The 19,934-nt window shown below is 37.4% G+C and overlaps 1 protein-coding gene across 1 annotated transcript; it reads left to right on the forward strand.

Moving 5' to 3' along the window:
- The first annotated feature begins 4,386 nt into the window (after positions 1-4,386).
- Positions 4,387-6,133, forward strand: LOC149171270 (mitogen-activated protein kinase kinase kinase 20-like). The gene has a single exon (XM_089425909.1). The coding sequence runs from the start codon at positions 4,451-4,453 to the stop codon at positions 6,131-6,133; it is 1,683 nt and encodes a 560-aa protein (XP_089282035.1). The 5' UTR covers positions 4,387-4,450.
- The last annotated feature ends 13,801 nt before the right edge of the window (positions 6,134-19,934 follow it).

Below are 19,934 nucleotides of genomic sequence, written 5' to 3' on the forward strand. Positions count from 1 at the left end.
TTTTGCATCTGGCTACAATATACTAACAATCACAAAGGGTTAGATACAATCCATGTTGACATCATGAGAAGGAAAACAACGATAAGTGCTTGTTGACATCAATGCCAACATAGTGCAATGCCAACAAACTAATTCTCAATGAGAAACATAACAACAAAGAGCTAGAAGGGTTGTTCTTTCTAGATTTTAGCTATTGACTTGGAACCAAAACATAAATCCATATTTTGTAGACGAGGGAAGGATCTTCAAATGAGGAAGTAAGGAGAGTAATGGAATATGCACTATGTCAATTTACATCCATGTATGCATAGAAATGCATCACTACAAAAGAAATAACAATTTGTTAGAAACTAGAAGCTATTAAAGAAGGATAGGATTTAATTATCAGAGTAATCAATAGTGCTTAGATTAAACTATGATGAATGTGCATTATTGGTTGGCTATAAAATTTGATTTTCTATGATTATATATATGTATATGTATGTATGCATATATATGTTTCTGTGGGGTGGAGGGCAAGGTGGGGGGGGGCGAGCAAGGGGGAGGGGTTAGGTCAATTTAGTATCATCAATGATGTTTGAAATTCCTATTGTATGTCCAAAGTGATCAAATTGAATCTCTAAAGTCAGGTGTAGTATCGCACCCTAATGGGTTTAATAAAGATATCATATACTACTAGAAGCATTGACCACAAGTGAATAACATATATATTAGTGAAATAACCATTTATCTCTAATATGCATGAAATAATCATTCGAGCCTAGTATGTACGAAATATTTATTATCAATAGCTAGTACATAATATAATGTCAGAGGCAACATATATATTTGATCAATCCATTATATCTTTTTATACCTACACATTAGAGAGACAAAACATATTGCATCCAACTATAGAATTCTTGTAACTTAGTTCGTTAGAGAAATTTTCTCATGCCTAGAGAAAAATGATATTTCCTAATCCCTTAGCCTAGTTAGTTAGAGCTTGGTATTATGGCTTAGATAAGAGAAAGCCAAACATCACTTGGGTTATTTGGTGGAGATGAAAGGAAAATTGAATTCTTGACTTGGGTTAGTTAGACAACTAGGAGGGATTATAATGGAGTTGGAACAATGTCATATAGATTTCAAGGAATTTTAATGTTCAATCAACAAACCATGCCAATTGGGAAAATGAAAAGGTCCAATAATAGGGAAGGGCATAGTTGTGAAGGTTATCAAGCCATATTTCAAGGAATTATAATTGTAATTGAATGAGATGAGTTAAGAATTACTTCACTTATAATTATAATTGAATTGAAATGAGAGAAGTATTACTTCATAACTCTACCTTAGGTGTTTGTTATCTTTTTACATTAATGGTTATAAATATTGAAAGAAAAAATTAGGGGTTTGGACCAGACTTGTATAACTTGGTGCGAAGAAGAGTACATCCTTTGAGTATGTATATTTTCACAATTCATCTTAATCATGTAGAAATGCATTTTTAATTGTGTTAAAGTTTTCCTAAGGGGTGTTTTCATTAAGGATCCCATAGGTAATTGATTTAGAGCTAGTTGAATCCCGTTGGGGTAGACAATTATTATTGTTTTTGATGGTTTAGTTGCATTGCATACTAGGGACTAGTAAGAATATTCAAGGTTTCTACAGTTTAAGATAAATTTCCATCCTTATAGTTTTCCCTAGTAATCATCAACTAGTTTATAGATTGACCTAACTTGAACAAAATCCAAATAATGTTTTTCCCTTTGTAGGTGTAACTTGATTTCCATAATTTTGGATGTTGGTTTTGATCTTTATAAGGAGTGATCATTTTTTGGTGGAATTCTTTGGTGCTCCTCTAATGTAGTTAATGGATTTGTCCCCTTTTGTTTAATATCTTTGAAATCGAGCATAAACATTTAGCATCATGCTAAGAAACTTATTGTGTGGTTAGGGATTCCACTTCACATTCGATGGCATCTTCTAATCCACCTAGATATTTTGACTTTTTATTCCTTGATGATGAAAGAGTTCCTTGAGCCCTTAGCTACTTTGGACTAGAATGCAATTGAATCCTTTAAATCTATGCACTTTAGTGGATTTGATAATTACCATGCCTCTTTACAAACTCCATCTACTTTGGAAGAGGATAAGTTGGCTTAATTTTCCATAATATAGATTATTAATGTTGTCATTGAATGGGATTGTCAAATTATTTAAAACTTGAGAACACTTCGATCGATTTAATAACATAGAAATAATTTGATAAGGCTTTTCAATTGTTGTTTCATGGGCACAATACCTTGGACTTGATCCTATGCAGGTGCTTTTAGATCATTTTCTTAGTTATGGTGATTTAATAAGAGATATTTTTAAACTATGATAAGATTTAGATCTCCCCTCTATAATGTTGCATTTGAACTTTTTTATGTCCAAATTTGTTGTAAAACTTCCCTTATTTGATGTTGGTGTGTTAGTCTCTTCTAATTCTTTACCTTTGCACACATCTAACTACATAGGCCTCTTATGTTTGGTATCCTAAAGTAACATCACTATGTTGTTTAACACCGACACCATGAATTTTCCATATGATTGAGAACCCTTCTAGATTGAGCACATATTTTGAGCATTTTTCTTTTCTCTCATCCCCTTTTACTCATTCCCATAAAATATCTCATTCTTTTGTTTGGTCATTTGATGTCATTCATTACTTTTTGTTGCTTTCATCCATTACTACCTTTTTTCCTCTTTATCATGTTGATATCATGCAAACCATAAACATCAACAGGGAGGCATGTACTTAAGTGTCCATTTATTACTTAATATCTTCCCATTTGGTTAATTCCATCCATAAATTCATTTCCATACTTAAGAAACCCATTTTTTGCAATGTCAACACCCTTGTCCTCTGTTGATTCTTTAAAAATAAATATATATATATTTAGGAGAGAAACTAACCATTGTAAGCTAGCGATTTTCCCCAATTTTTTAAATCCCCATAAGTCTTGTTTGGGAAATCATTAGTGTTGTCACATTCTCTTCCATGGGTTGCCCAACTCATAGAGTAGGGATGCAACCTTGGTCCAAAATTTTCAATATAAATTTGGACCCGTTAAAACTCCCTTACCTCAAATTCATACATATATTAAACTAAATAACATGGTAAAAATAAACATACAATAAATTCATTAAACCATGGATTCCATTTCTATTTTATTAATTAAGTAGAGAATAAACTTAAATTACATGGTTATAAATAAATACTTGAGAGTGGATATTGAAAACCACCCTTTTAATCAATATGATATAAAAACTTAGTATGTATGAGCATTTTCCCACCCAAGTATAGACATCCTATGTATGTGCTTCCCCCAAGCAATTCTAGAAGGTTTCCATCGCAAAGGAATCTAGCTACAAACTTGCAAGTCACTCATCCCAACCCAATTTCTCTTAGGATCCATCTATCTATTCACAACTAAGCACTCCATGTAACTATCCAGCGATCCAACAATCATGGCATTCTCACTCAATGCACACACAACACAACAAAAACATTTCCCTTCTTTACTCAATTGCTCCACAAGAGTATTTTGCCTTCTAGGGCCCTCAATGTTTGCAAGAATTGGTTGTTTGTCAATTGGAGTAACTTGGTAGAAAATACATTGCCTCTAATACATTCAATAAGCAACAACTAACAAGGAAAATAGAGCTTTCCTAACCAACCCAGCATTTATGTTCCTTTGCAATGATCCTTGTCTCTGTCTAGGTCCATAAGCTACTCCCCTACAACATATTTAATCATTTTTAGGTTTGTATATTAGTGTAAAACACGAGGGTTGCAATTTTTTAGAGTTTTGGTGGTGCTTCAATGTGAGAATAGTAAGAGCATGAGTGAATGAATGGACAAAAAAACAAGTAGCTCCCATGACAAAGGAGAATAAATGACTATGGGAGATAGACTTCCTCACCAACCACCATTTTTAGTGATTCAAAATTTTGAAATTAATAACTGTAATCTAGATTTTCAAAAAATCTCAAACCATTTAAAATTCTATAATTGATAACTATAATCAAAATTTTCAAAAAAAATTGATAAATTTTTAATTTTTTATTAAAATTTCTGAAAATGATACTAAAATTTCTATAAATTTCCTCACAAAATTGTGGCCCGTTTAGACTACGCGAAAATTCTGATATCGGCGATGACGTTTCTTTGACTTGCTTAACCCCAGGGCGGAAAGGCGCCCCACGGGGAATTAAAATTTCACATGCGAAACCTATCTCCACGTGACTTGGATGCCGATTGGCTACAAATAAACAAAAAGTACGATGGCCACAGACTTCCACACGCCCCCTTTATGATCAGTTTATAACGGGACCCTTTTCATCTCGGAAAGAGTAGCAGTAGGATCAGCAAAGCGTAAAATTCTATCACAAAATCTTTCTGTGGATTCAGTTGGGAGAGGGAATGGGAATTGAACTCGAGTCTTGTAAAGTCGAGGAAGATGGATGGGTGAGGGGCGCCATTATGGGGGCCGGAGCTTCAGGAACGGTCAGCCTGGCTATGAGCAGGTGTAATGGCCAACTCTTTGCAGTGAAATCCGCAGCCAGTTCTAGTGTCGCTTTGGATAATGAATACCGGATTTTGCAAAGTCTGGATTCTCCAGACATCGTTACCTACCTGGGGCACTGTTACAGCGTCGAGAACTGTGTAAAGGTACACAATTTGTTCATGGAGTACATGCCAGGTGGCAGCCTAGGGGATCTGCTGGTTAAGTTTGGAGGGAAGCTCGACGAATCCGTGATCAGAACCTACAATCGTGGCATCCTTCGTGGGATCGATTACCTCCACAGGCAGGGGATTGTGCACTGTGATATCAAGGGTAAGAATGTTCTTGTGGGCAACAATGGTGTGAAGCTTGCTGACTTTGGCTCTGCCAAGAGGCTTGGTGAGGAGAAGAATGGCCAGGAGGCAATCCAATTGAGGGGAACCCCTCAATGGATGGCTCCAGAGGTGGTGAACCAGGTGGAGCAGGGGCCTGCTTCTGATATTTGGTCTCTCGGCTGCACTGTACTAGAGATGGCCACTGGCAGGCCTCCATGGAGCCAAGTTTCCAATCCCCTTGCTGCAATGTATAAGATTGGATGCACAGAGGAGCTTCCTGAGTTGCCTTCTTCACTTTCACCTCAGATCCGAGATTTCTTAGAGAAATGCTTTCGGAGAGATCCCAAGAAGAGGTGGACCAGTGTGGAGCTGTTGAAGCATCCTTTTCTGAATGAGGACTGCTCTGCCATGGAGGCAGAGGAGGCTATAAGGGATCCAGGTTCCCCAACTAGTCATTTGGATTTTAGGAATCAAGTATGGGATTCTTACTCTTCTCAGACTATTCCCATTCTGTCACTCAGCATCTCAAGCCCAACAGAGGAGTGCAATACAATGGTTGACAGCAATAAGTCAGTTGAGCAACGCCAAAGGGCTTCTCCCAGGGACAGAGTGATGGCACTGGCCACAGATTGTGAATTTGAAGTTGCTGACAGCCCTAATTGGTTTGCAAGACCCCCTGGTCAGTGGATTGTGGTGAGATCTCCCGGAGACAAATCTCCAACATTAGATAATCCCCTGTCGAAATCAGACATTAGTAATGCTTCCTCCATCCAGGAACTTCCATTCACAAAAGAGGAATGCAGTGCCAACTTGGAAGCTGTCAACTGGGAAGAGGTGCCCCCAAGAGGTGAAGTAGATGAATGCTTGGATTCTGCTCTATATATACCGCAAACTCAACAGGAATCATCTTCCAGCATTTACTCCGAGACTCTGCAACAGGACTTGCTTTTGTGGTCAGTGACAGCCCATTTGACTGATCAAACTTGGGAATTTTACGGATATTCCTCTCAAAGCACTGCTGATAGTGATCCTGTCATTCAGAACAGATCCGTCCTGGGAAAAACATTTTATATGTTTGATGATAAGAGGTCCTCTACTGCTGAGGCAGGAGATTTCTGCCCCTGTTGTTGCAATTTGTGCAGTACAGAATGTTGTCATAAAATTACGAGAAAGGGGCAATTGTACATTGGCTGCAGAGAAGATAAATTTGCTTGTAGTTTTGCTTCGAAATTAATTCCAACTGAGATTACTTGGCTACATACTTGATTTCTTCTTTCTGTGATTTAGCGTTGTATTGCATTGTTGTTGATAGTCTGTTCTCTTGAAGAAACTTATTTTGTGTGTTATGCAAATCGTCATATGTATCATAATACTTAACTGGGACTATAACTCACTTCACAAGCAGGCTCACTGTATAGAAGGAAAAACCTTATATTTCTAGCTAATTCAGGTAAAGTCAGGGCACTTTATCTTAGGTACCCAAGGGCCAAAAGGATATAGGATAGAGAAAGTGTCTCGACTTAACAGGTCACTGCCTAATAGATTATTATGTTTGTATTCATTCAACAACTTGTAGATGAGGAAGTCAGATAGTGAATGGATAATCCTTAAGCAATGGGATATTGTTGCACACAGTAACTTAAGCAATGGGGTATTGTTGCACACAGTAACATCTGACACCTCTTGATTCACCCGGCCCCACTTTTCTCTTCGCAACCAAGCCCTTCCACTTAGTTACCATTCAAACTTTTGTCAATTCCCGGTATTGGTGATTTGCTTATTATGTCACATCTAGTAACGGTGCAAAATTATTATTTTGGTCCGTACAGTGAAATTTTCATTTGCTTATTATGTCACTGCGATATCTAGTAACGGTGTAAAATTATCATTTTGGTCCATAGAGTGAAATTTTCATGCATTTCCAAAGTTCAACATTGATTTTTCCAATGTGAACTTTGATTTTTCCAATGCTTTTGAGGCTGATGTAAGCCCGCCCCCGGCACCATGGTTACAACGGCCAAGGCTATACGCTAGCCTCTGTCCTAATGGCCCTCCGGTATTGTACTCCGGGCTTCAAATGGAGGCGGGCATCAATGCCAGAAGACCGCTTACAACTCCAGTGATATCTAGTCACCGCCCTGCATCATTTTTTTGACCATACTGCAATTTTTTTTATTTATTTCCATAGTTAAACTTTGGTTTATGCAAGTTTTCAGGGGCTGGTGTAACACCGCCGCTACGCCAAGGCTACGGACCTCGAGGCAATATGTCAGCTACTTGCGGTCACTCCATACCTCCAGGTATTATGTTTTTTTTTTACCATACTGCAATTTTTTTTCATTTTCATAGTTAAACTTTGGTTTATGCAAGTTTTCAAGGGCTGACGTAATACCGCCGCTACCCTAAGGCTACGGGCCTCGAGGCAATATGCCCGCGACTTGCGGTCACTCCATACCTCGAGGTGTTATGTCATGGAGTACAGGTTCATAAATTGCAGTTAAGGCTTTACTTTAAACGGCCATGGTTTCTACCTTCGAATTAAACACCGATCTGACAAACAATATTCACATTTACTTGTTTCTATCTGTTAGTTTGATAACGAATTAGTAATTTTGGGTAAAATGTAACTAGACAGTTTTTACAGTTTTATACCGAAATATTAGTTATGTAACGACGGTCGATGATATAAAACTAACAAATGCCCATGAAATGTAATGTGCGGAGAATCATTGTTGAATAACAAATTCCAATCCAATTCAGTTTCTTATTCAGTTTCTTGTCTTGGTTATTCTGTTGAGTTTCTTGTTTTTCTTCATTATTTTTCTGTTATTCGTACAACAAGTGGTATCAGAGCCTAACAGGGCCGAGCGATTGGGCGTGAAGACGTGAAGAAGAGTCCAGAACCCGCGTTGAAGAAAAGGCAATCAGCCTGCGTGAGAGCGGTTTCTGCGTGCCAAACCCTCTGCCTGCGTGTTGCTGCGTGAGAGCTTGCGTAAGGCCAGTTTTTCTGCCTGAGCATAAGTGAATCTGCCAGTTTTTTGCCTGAGCGTGAGTGAATCAGCCAGTTTTCTGCCTGAGTGTGAGTGAATCAGCCAGTTTTCTGCCTGAGTGTGAGCGTGAATCTGCCTCTGCCTGAGCGTGAATCCCTGGTTTGGGTCAGTGCGTGAAGAGCCAGACTGCTCCGTGAAGAGATTGCTGCGTAGCGTGAGGCGTTTTTCAGACTGCTCCGTGAAGAGATTGCTGCGTAGCGGGAGGCGTTTTTTTTTTAAAGAGCCTGTAGACGTGCTGTCCCTGCGTGAAAAAACCAGACTGTTGGTGCTGTCCCTGCGTGAAGAGCCAGACTCCTGCGTTATCTGCCTGTTGGCCTGCATAAAGTTGCAGAGGACTTGTGACAGAGCCTGCGTGAGATCCGGGTAATTTTTTTTTTTAAAGAAATTATTTGTTGAAGGCAATTTTTTTTGTTTACCCAGAATATTTTGGGTTGGGTTCATAAACCAGTTGAAAAGGAAGTTGTCCAAAACTGATAAAGAGCAGAGTTTCAGTAAGAAGAACAAGTTTTATTTTTCAGTAAAATTTGTTGAAGGGTTTCTCTAAAAAAAAATATATTGCAGAAAAACAAAGGCTCAAAATTGTAGAAAGAAATTTGTAAAATTTGTTTATTTAAAAAGCAGGCTCAGTTTTTTAAGAAAAAGGGAAACAAAGTTTTTTTTAAGAAAAGGATAGCTGAAAGACTGAAACCTAGGAGAAGAACAAAATGGCCAAGATGTCGAATGCGAAATTCGAGGTGGAGAAATTCACCGGAAAGAGCAATTTTGCTCTTTGGAAACTGAAGGTTAGGGATCTGCTTGTGCAACAAGGGTTGCACAAGGCATTGGATGGGGCAACTAAGAAACCTGCAACCATGACTACTTCAGACTATGAGGACTTGGATGCTCGAGCTCTCAGTACCATCCGGTTATGCCTAGCGGATGAAGTTCTCTTCATTATTGTTCAAGAGACTACAGCGTCAGGATTGTGGGAAAAATTTGAAAATTTCTATATGACAAAATCATTAACCAACAAAATTTATCTGAAAAGACAGTTATACAGTCTTCGAATGAAAGAAGGTTCAAATGTTGCAGAACATTTGAATGTTTTTAATACACTAATATGTCAATTAACAGATATGGAAGTCAAAATACAGGAAGAAGATAAAGCCATAACCTTGCTGTGTTATCTGCCTGAATCGTGGGATCACTTCGTAACTTCAATCAGCTTCAGCTCCACTGATTCTTTGAAGTTTGAATCAGTCGTGGGAGCTCTCCTGTCTGAAGAAGTACGAATGAAATCCAACACTGAAACAGCTGCATCAGAAGCCATGGTCGCTAGAGGACGCTCAAAGGAAAGAGGATAAAAACCAAGGGGGTCTTTCAGATCGAAATCGAAGAGAAAGAAGTGTAAGGCAAAATGTTGGAACTGCGGTAAAGTTGGACACTTGAAGAAGGACTGTTGGAAACGAAAGGAATCCGAAAACCCGAAGAACGAAGTGAATCAGGTCGATTCAGGTATGATAGACGAAGTTTTATCTGCTGAAGAATTATGTATGATAGATGAAACTTCACCTGAATGTAATGTCTCTCAGAGTTTTGATAGCTGGCTGTTAGACTCTGGTGCTTCGCATCACATGTGCCCACATAGAAATTGGTTTACTTCGTATAAAAATGTAAACAGTAGTTCTGTGTTTATGGGTAACAATGTGTCATGTCATACTGTTGGGATGGGAGATATCAGGATTAAGATGTATGATAACACAGTTAGGACATTAACTAGTGTTAGACATGTACCTGATTTGAAGAAAAATTTATTCTCTTTGGGAGTGTTGGATTCAGATGGTTATAAGTTTACAGGTCAGGATGGCGTCTTGAAAGTCTTTCAAGGAGCCCTTGTGGTTATGAAGGCAGAAAAAGTCGGAAATCTTTACAGGTTAAAAGGAAGTACTCAGGTCAGTCAAACATCGGTTGCGTCAGAAAAGGAAGAAGCAGGTACTCGTCTGTGGCTTCAGCAATTGGGTCATATGAGCGAGAAAGGTCTTCATATACTGATGAAACGTAAATCTCTTCCCGGTCTGAAATCCTTGAATTTAGATTTCTGTAAACATTGTGTGTATGGAAAACAGTGTAAACATAGATTTAAAGTTGAAAATCATAATAGTAAAGATGTTTTAGACTACATTCATTCTAATCTGTGGGGGCCTTCCCCTGTTGTGTCATATGGAAGTGCATTGTATTTTTTAACGTTGATTGATGATTACTCTAGTAAAGTTTGGGTCTATATGCTAAAAAGGAAAGCTGGTGTATTAAATGTCTTTAAACAATTTAAAGTAATGGTAGAGAAAAGAACAGGCAAATCTATTAAATGTCTACGAACTCACAATTTTTTTTGTTTACCCAGAATATTTTGGGTTGGGTTCATAAACTAGTTGAAAAGGAAGTTGTCCAAAACTGATAAAGAGCAGAGTTTCAATAAGAAGAACAAGTTTTATTTTTTCAATAAAATTTGTTGAAGGGTTTCTCTAAAAAACAAAAATATTGCAGAAAAAAATTTGTAGAAAGAAATTTGTAAAATTTGTTTATTTAAAAAGCAGGCTCAATTTTTTAAGAAAAAGGGAAACAAAGTTTTTTTTAAGAAAAGGATAGCTGAAAGACTGAAACCTAGGAGAAGAACAAAATGGCCAAGATGTCGAATGCGAAATTCGAGGTGGAGAAATTCACCGGAAAGAGCAATTTTGCTCTTTGGAAACTGAAGGTTAGGGATCTGCTTGTGCAACAAGGGTTGCACAAGGCATTGGATGGGGCAACTAAGAAACCTGCAACCATGACTACTTCAGACTGGGAGGACTTGGATGCCCGAGCTCTCAGTACCATCCAGTTATGCCTAGCGGATGAAGTTCTCTTCAATATTGTTGAAGAGACTACGGCGTCAGGATTGTGGGAAAAACTTGAAAATCTCTATATGACAAAATCATTAACCAACAGAATTTATCTGAAAAGACAGTTATACAGTCTTCGAATGAAAGAAGGTTCAAACGTTGCAGAACATTTGAATGTTTTTAATACACTAATATGTCAATTAACAGATATGGAAGTCAAAATACAGGAAGAAGATAAAGCCATAACCTTGCTGTGTTCTCTGCCTGAATCGTGGGATCACTTCGTAACTTCAATCAGCTTCAGCTCTGCTGATTCTTTGAAGTTTGAATCAGTCGTGGGAGCTCTCCTATTTGAAGAAGTATGAAGGAAATCCAGCACTGAAACAACGGCATTAGAAGACATGGTCGCTAGAGGACGCTCAAAGGAAAGAGGAGAAAAACCGAGGGGGTCTTCCAGATCGAAATCGAAGGGAAAGAAGTGTAAGGCAAAATGTTGGAACTACGGTAAAGTTGGACACTTGAAGAAGGACTGTTGGAAACGAAAGGAATCCGAAAACTCGAATAACGAAGCGAATTAGGTCGATTCAGGTATGATAAACGAAGTTTTATCTGCTGAAGAATTATGTATGATAGATGAAACTTCACCTGAATGTAATGTCTCTCAGAGTTTTGATAGCTCGCTGTCAGACTCTGGTGCTTCGCATCACATATGCCCACATAGAAATTAGTTTACTTCGGTATAAAAATGTAAACGGTAGTTCTATGTTTATGGGTAACAATGTGTCATGTTAGACTGTTGGGATGGGAGATATCAGGATTAAGGTGTATGATAACACAGTTAGGACATTAACTAGTGTTAGACATGTACCTGATTTGAAGAAAAATTTAATCTCTTTGGGAGTGTTGGATTCAAATGGTTATAAGTTTACAGGTCATGATGGCGTCTTGAAAGTCTTTAAAGGAGCCCTTGTGGTTATGAAGGCAGAAAAAGTCAGAAATCTTTACAGGTTAAAAGGAAGTACTCAGGTCAGTGAAGCAGCAGTTGCGTCAGAAAAGGAAGAAGAAGGTACTTGTATGTGGCATCAGCGATTGGGTCATATGAGCGAGAAAGGTCTTCATATACTGATGAAACGTAAATCTCTTCCCAGTCTGAAATCCTTGAATTTAGATTTCTGTAAACATTGTGTGTATGGAAAACAGTGTAAACAAAGATTTAAAGTTGGAAATCATAATAGTAAAGATGTTTTAGACTACATTCATTCTGATCAGTGGGGGCCTTCCCCTGTTGTGTCATATGGAGGTCCATTGTATTTTTTAACGTTGATTGATGATTGCTCTAGTAAAGTTTGGGTCTATATGCTAAAAAGGAAAGCTAATGTATTAAATGCCTTTAAACAATTTAAAGTAATGGTAGAGAAAAGAACAGGCAAATCTATTAAATGTCTAAGAATTGACAATGGTGGTGAGTTCACTTCTGTTGAATTTGAACAATACTGTAAGGATGAGGGAATTGTGAGACACAAAACTACTGTTTATACTCCTCAACAAAATGGTGTTGCTGAGCATATGAATCAGACTCTTATGGAAAGAGCCAGAAGCATGATCAGCAATGCTAACTTGCAAAAGGAGTTGTGGGCAGAAGCAGTATCTACTGCTTGTTATTTAGTTAACAGATCACCTTCAGTAGCAATTGATTGTAAAATTCCTGAAGAAGTTTGGACAGGTCAGTCTTGTGATTATTCACATTTTAGGATATTTGGCTGTGATGCTTATTCTCTCATTCTGAAAAATCAACGTTCAAAATTAGATCCAAAGTCGAAATGTTATGTCTTTGTTGGGTATGACTATGCAGTGAAAGGATATAGGTTGTGGGATCCTACATTACGGAAGATAGTCATTAGTAGAGATGTAACATTTGATGAATCCTCTCTGTTAAAATCAAATGTTGAAAGAATTGAACAAGAACAGGTATCGCCGAATCAACGAGTTCAGTTGGAGGCTAGACCTTCCGGTGACAGTCGAAAGGAAGGAGAGACTTCTGGAGAAAAAGGTGTTGTAGACACAAAGGAAGCCGTTGAAGCTTCTGAACCAGTGCAAGTTTCTAAACCAGTTCAGCAACCAGTCGCTCTGAGAAGGTCTACAAGGGAAAGGAAAACTCCCAAAAGGTATGAAGATTCTACTTCATCTTTTGCTTTGATTACTGAAGATGGGGAACCTTCTTGTTATTAGGAAGTAGTAGATGATACAGATAGCGAGAAATGGAAAATGGCTATGGAGGAAGAAATGGACTCCTTAGCCAAGAACAATACCTGGGATCTTGTAGAGCTTCCTGAAGGGAGAAGTGTTGTTGGATGTAAATGTGTCTTCAAGCTGAAACAGAAAGTTGATGGAAGTATCGAAAGGTATAAGGCGCGACTGGTAGCAAAAGGGTATTCTCAGGTTGAAGGTATAGACTTTCATGAGATTTTTTTTCCAGTTGTAAAACGTGTTTCTAGATGCACTGTGTTGGCACTAACTACGTTGCTTAATCTTGAGTTAGAACAGTTAGATGTTAAAACAACTTTTCTACATGGTGATTTGAACGAAGAGATATATATGGAACAACCAGAAGGTTTTGTACGAGGTCGCAACAGAAGATTAGTTTGCAAGCTCAGGAAATCATTGTATGGTCTGAGGCAGTCTCCCAGACAATGGTACAAGAAGTTTGATTCCTTCATGGTGAGCTAGAACTTTATAAGAAGTGAGTATGATCATTGTGTGTACTTCAAAAGTTTCAATGGCATATTCATTATCTTAGCTTTGTATGTTGGCGATATGCTTGTTGCAAGCAAAAGCATGGAAGAGATCAACAGGTTAAAGGCTCAACTCTCTAGGACGTTTGATATGAAGGATCTTGGAGCAGCAAAACATATCTTGGGCATGGAGATACACAGACACAGGAAAAATGTTAAGCTTTGGTTGTCACAGCAGAAGTATGTGGAGAAGGTACTTGAAAAGTTCTCTATGAATAATGTGAAACCTGTTAATGTTCCTCTAGCTTCCCATTTTAAGCTTTCTTCGCTTTTGAATCCTAGAGCTGATGAAGAAAAGCAGTATATGTCTCATGTAGCATATGAAAACGCTATAGGCAACTTAATGTGTGCGATGGTACCTACAAGACCTGACATTTCACATGCAGTTGGAGTTGTCAGCAGGTTCATGGCAAATCCAGGTAAAGAACATTGGCAAGCAGTGAAATGGGTGCTTCAATATCTAAGAGCCACAAGTGACCATTGCATCGTCTTTAATGGTAGTGAAGGATCAGTCTGCGGATATGTAGATGCTGACTATGCAGGTGATTTGGACAAAAGAAGATCTACTACAGGTTATGTCTTTACTCTTGCAGGTGGAGCAATTAGTTGGATGTCAAAGCTTCAAGAAACAGTTGCATTGTCCACTACCGAAGCTGAATATATAGCTGCTTCAGATACCAGTAAAGAAGCAATCTGGTTAAAGGGTCTGCTCGATGAGATTGGAAGGACGCAAGAGAAAGTGAATGTACTTTGTGACAGTCAAAGCGCTATTCACTTAGCTACAAATCCTGCTTATCACAGCAGAACCAAGCACATTGATGTAAGGTATCATTTTCTGAGATATGTGATCGATGGCGGAAAAGTAGCTCTTCAAAAGGTCCATACGCGAGAGAATTGTGTAGACATGTTCACAAAGCCAGTTACAATAGAGAAGCTGCGGTGGTGTTTAGCTTCTCTTGGCTTGCAGAAAAGATGATGAATTGGCATGAGCAAGAAATTAGGAAAATTGTTGTCAAAGTGGAGTTTGTTAGTTTGACAGCGAATTAGTAACTTTGGGTAAAATGTAACTAGACAGTTTTTACAGTTTTATACCGAAATATTAGTTATGTAACGACGGTCGATGATATAAAACTAACAAATGCCCATGAAATGTAATGTGCGGAGAATCATTGTTGAATAACAAATTCCAATCCAATTCAGTTTCTTGTCTTGGTTATTCTGTTGAGTTTCTTGTTTTTCTTCATTATTTTTCTGTTATTCGTACAACACTATCTTCGAATTAAACACCCATTTGCCGAATAGTATTCACATTTACTCGACTAAGATGGCGTGACATTCAGTCTCAAGGTTCGCCAAACTATTTTTTTCGCGCTCGCGGGTTTGCATGTCTGCAGTGGTTTGCAGATTGCATGTGTTTTGTCTTTGTTTCCCATTTTTGGATTCTTTAACGACAAGTGAGGCAATGATCTTCACATAAGTACTCAAAACAAACCTTCAATAAAATTTTTCCCAAATCTGACATGAAAGTTCTTATCGATTCACATTTCAAATCCATAAGGCCATGTTAATTATGAAACTATGCTTACTAAATTGTTTTTTTTTTTGGGGGTTATTCACAGCTTTCTAGCATAGTATGTTATAAAAATTTTTGGGCTTCTATTTGTTTTATAGATATATGTGATTTTATGGGTTCAAGATTGCAATAAAAAGCAGTGATAAAAGTGTATAGAATCTGGAAAGTGCTGTGGCGACTTTCATAATACACAAAGTATGTAGACTTGGCAAATTTACAAAGGCAAAATTTTCATGGCAGAACAGGTTAGGGTTGGAGAAAGAAAACTTGATTCTTTGCTTAGACAATGTAAAGAAGATGCACGTGAAAAATTCAATATTTAACGAGGATGAAACTGCTTCCCTGGGTTGGTTTCTAAGAACTGCTCCTTCTCTCCAAACAATGACACTTACATTACCCAGTTGCTTTCAGTATATCCACCAACAGAGAAAGAAACTTTTAGGTTTGGAAAGGTCTTTTAGAAAAGCTTTGGTACTTATAACATAAAATCATAGCGAAGACTGCAAGGGTGCCAACTTTCTGTGGACAATGAAGATCAGGATGTGATGAATGACTCTCTATTTAGAGAACTAAAGATTTTCCAAAAAAACTAGTATTTTCATAAACACAATTTTCAAAAGAGGCCCAAAGATTGAATTGGTGTGGGTGATTATTAGGTTTAGGTTTTGCTTTTTTATTTTCATGGTCAATATCTTATGGCGTTTTACTTGTAATTTTGGCCTTTTAAAGTCACTATGAAAGCCTTTTAAAATCAGTGATTGCAACAACAAAGTTAAGCATATAGCATATGTCATGTTTGATAATATAACACATTTAACATTAAGGCTTCTTGCCATGTCAAGTTTCCTTTCTATTTATCATTTAATCTCTAGTTAATGCATTTATCATTTATTTATTGACATAATTACTCTCTGCCAACGTGAGTTCCTTTTGGCATTATGCATTAATAAACATGGGAGGTTTTATATCATTTCCAATTCATAAATTTCGCAGTGATAGTGTTTTGATCCATTTTTTTTCGGTTTTCCATGGACAAATGGTATTTAAGTGTTTTATGTCGTTTGTGCCTTCAAATTGTGAGCATTATAAACTCTACATGAACATCCAACGAATTTGGTCTTCATTTAACATTATGCAACTATTAGAGATTTGATTTAATAAGATTGAAAATTTTAGAGATATCCTAGAATTTGATACACAACCGTTAAGACAATTGTTGACCTTGCTCTTCATCTGATTTCAAAATATTTGGGATATTCAAGATCAAAATAAAAGTAACCTATTGAAAATAAAATACTTCATGAACATTCTTATAAAAAGCAATTGTTTTCTTTCCTCATCATCATACTTCAAAACATTTGGGAAATTTACAATGAAAATACAAATAGCCAATTAAAAGCTAAATACTTCATAAACATTCTTATAAAGGCTATTATTTAAGGCACTTCAATGTTTTGGAAGTGGTTTAACAAGACACTCAGTTCAATAATTTTGGGCATTTCTCAATTTTGGAGATTTTTGTTGGGAAGTAAGCTCATTTCAATAGTTTAGATCACATAAAAGTTATGACTCGAGAGATAAAATTTGTAATAGTCATTGATGTTTGCATTGACACAGTGCACCGTTTTCTTTCTTGATGGTAAGGGTGCATATTTTTTTTTTTCATTCATTGAATTTCAGGGCTTCACTGAATAGGATCTAGGCACTGAAATTGATCCTCTGTCAGTGTTGGGACATGCGGCATATGCTAGCCTTCTTTTAAACCTCGTCCCTAGGATGTTTTGACTATTGTCGGGGCATGATTACACAGTATTCTGAACTGCGCATATCATGATTATGTTGTGCCTTGAATTGCATCTACATAAAGGTTGTCCATTATTACGCAGTACCTTGAACTGCACATACCAGGATTATGTTGTATCTTGAATTACATTTGCAGATATGGATGGGCTGTCCATTATTATTATTTTCCTATTTTTACTTGATTATGAATAATACAATCAAAATATTTAACAATGTCATATTTGAAATCTGACTTTTGAATAAGGAAGAACATTTACTAGTACAGGTGGGATAGTTGTGTTTAAGAATTGTCTTTATTTAATTCACTATTACAATTTATATGTATTGTTTAACAAATTTGTGTTAATCAACTTTACAAAATTTGCATTTCCAACTAGATTTTATAAATGGATTTTAAAAACAATGAAGTTTGACGGCTAGAGTTGGGATCTGTATATTCAGTTATATTTAACCGTTGGCCCTTTTCTTGAATATCCTACATCGATATTTATATTTAACAAATTCTAGTTAATCAACTTTATAGAATGATATGTCCAACTTATTTATCTAATTTCAAATGTATTGGTTAAATAAATGAATATTGAGATTCTAAATTCTTTTAATCAACTATATAATACAATCTTGCATGGCTAAGAACTTCTCAACATCCACCTCGAGAATGGTTCAATATTATAGGGCCGTTACAAATTGGGTTCTGTTGTAGCAGCTGCAACACCCTCCAAAATTCCAAAATTTTGGCTTCCATCCAAATTTTAGAGCCTTCCTTATTTATTTTTTTGATGGTCACAAACACTCAAGCTCACCCCATGAGCTCTTGTGAAGTCTTTCCACCTTTTTGCTTATTTGACCAGCGACCATCTTTTGGCATGTTGATTGCTTTGCCATGCTTGTGATCTAATTCTGGTGAGTTTGAAGGTTTGTCTTTGTGTGTTTGGGATGTCTTCGTTATGTAAACATCTGTTGTACTCACACACAAAGTTGTAAACATTTTTTTGCAAGTGTCGTCACAGTCATTCGAGGGTCTATCACAAGTGTCGCACTTGTCGCTCTCAACTCCAAGACAGTCTTACTGAGGGCATGTTTTGTCTTGTTGTCATGTTGGTCTATGTTGTCTCGATGTTGAGTATTCTAAGTATATGTTCACAATGTCAGTCTGCACAAGTTTGCTTACTTTCAACACTTAGCCATTTTCCTGAAAATTTGCTCGACTGGACAACCCTCTTCTGTCGGATCCCGACTAAGCTGCATTGCGTAGTCTTAGCCCTCAGTGACCCTGCTCTGCTTCTCGGAGTTGTGCAGTGCTTGAGGCTGTCCTGCAGGTTAGCTGCACTATGCAATACCAGAGGTGAGCAGCCTGTCTACCTCTCAAAATTGCGTAAAAATTGCCTTCATGTCCAACTGAATTGTGCATTTCTCAAGCACAGTCATCAACCCTCCTCCTCGCCCATCGGGAGCCTGCACTGCTATGAGACTTGGGTCTGCAGTGTTCCCCAAAATTGCACAGACATGCCCAACTGGTCATCTATTGCCTTTCTCTGCAATGTTCCCCAGAATTATGTAGAGCTTCCCGGATGACCCTTACTGCCTTGCTTTGCCATGCCTCCAAAAATTGCACAGACATGTCTAGAAGTTCCCCTGCTGATTGCGTTGCACTATTCCCAAATATTGTGCAGTCATGTCCAGCAAGTCCCTCTGCATCCCTGCTTAGTCTTCCCTCTGGAAATTGCACAGAACTAACCAACAGTCCCTCTGTAGCACTGCTCAATCTTCCCTCTGGATATTGAATACCACCTTTTTAACCAATATGATATAAAAAGTTATTTGTGTATGAGCAATTTTCCACCCAGGTATAGGCATCCTATGTGGGTGCTTCCCCCAAGAAATTCGATAAGGTTTCCATGGCAAAGGAATCTAGCTATAAACTTGCAAGTCACTCATGCCAACCCAATTGCTCGTAGGATGCATCTATCTATTCACAACTAAGCACTCCATGTAACTATCCAACCATCCAACAATCATGACATTCTCACTCAATGCACACACAACACAACAAAAACATTTCCCTTCTCTACTCAATTGTTCCTCAAGAGTATTTTGCCTTCTAGTTCCCTTAATGTTTGCAAGAATAATATGTTTGGTTGTTTGTCAATTGGAATAACTTGGCAGAAACATACATTTCCTCTAAGGCATTCAATAAGAAACAACTAACAAGGAAAGTAGAGGTTTCCTAACCAACCTAGCCTCTATGTTCCTTTGCAATGATCCTTGTCTCTCTCTAGGTCCATAAGCTACTCCCCTACAACATATTTAATCATTTTTAGGTTTGTATATTAGTGTAAAACATGAAGGTTGCAATTTTTTAGAGTTTTGGTTGTGCTTCAATGTGAGAATAGTAAGAGCATGAATGAGTGAATGGACAGAAAAACAAATGACTCCCATGACAAAGGAGAAGAAATGACTATACAAGATAGACTTCCTCACCAACCATCACATATATTAATTAATTAGTTTCCAAAATAAACATGGTGAATGAAATTTAAACAGAGCCCATAATAAAAATGTAAAAATTATTAATAAATATAAAATTATTCCCCTCGACTCTTTTTCATCTTCCTAATAAAGTCATAACCATTCTCATGCTCTTCACAACTATTTTACATTTTTATATTAATTTCTAAAAAACTATTCACATACATTGAACATATTAAAAATATTTTCTATTAGAGAGTGTGAATTCACACTATGTTCCTCCTCATTTTCGGACCAACGTGGGATTAGGAAAGGAAGTTAGAATTTTTAACGTGGAGAATGTGTTAGAAAATGAAAAATGCTATTATAAATTCTAACAAAAAACAAATTGGAAAGGAAAGTATTTTTAACGTGGAGAATGTGCTAGAAAATGACTTGGGTGTCGAGGCGCTAGAACTAAATAAAAAGTACGATCGCGACAGAATTCCACATGCCTCCTTTCTGATCAGTTTATAACGGGAC

This window comes from Pinus tabuliformis, chromosome 4_2, assembly GCF_031772625.1.
Source record: "Pinus tabuliformis cultivar Carrire ecotype Pingquan chromosome 4_2, CPIR1, whole genome shotgun sequence".
Classification (NCBI taxonomy): domain Eukaryota; kingdom Viridiplantae; phylum Streptophyta; class Pinopsida; order Pinales; family Pinaceae; genus Pinus; species Pinus tabuliformis.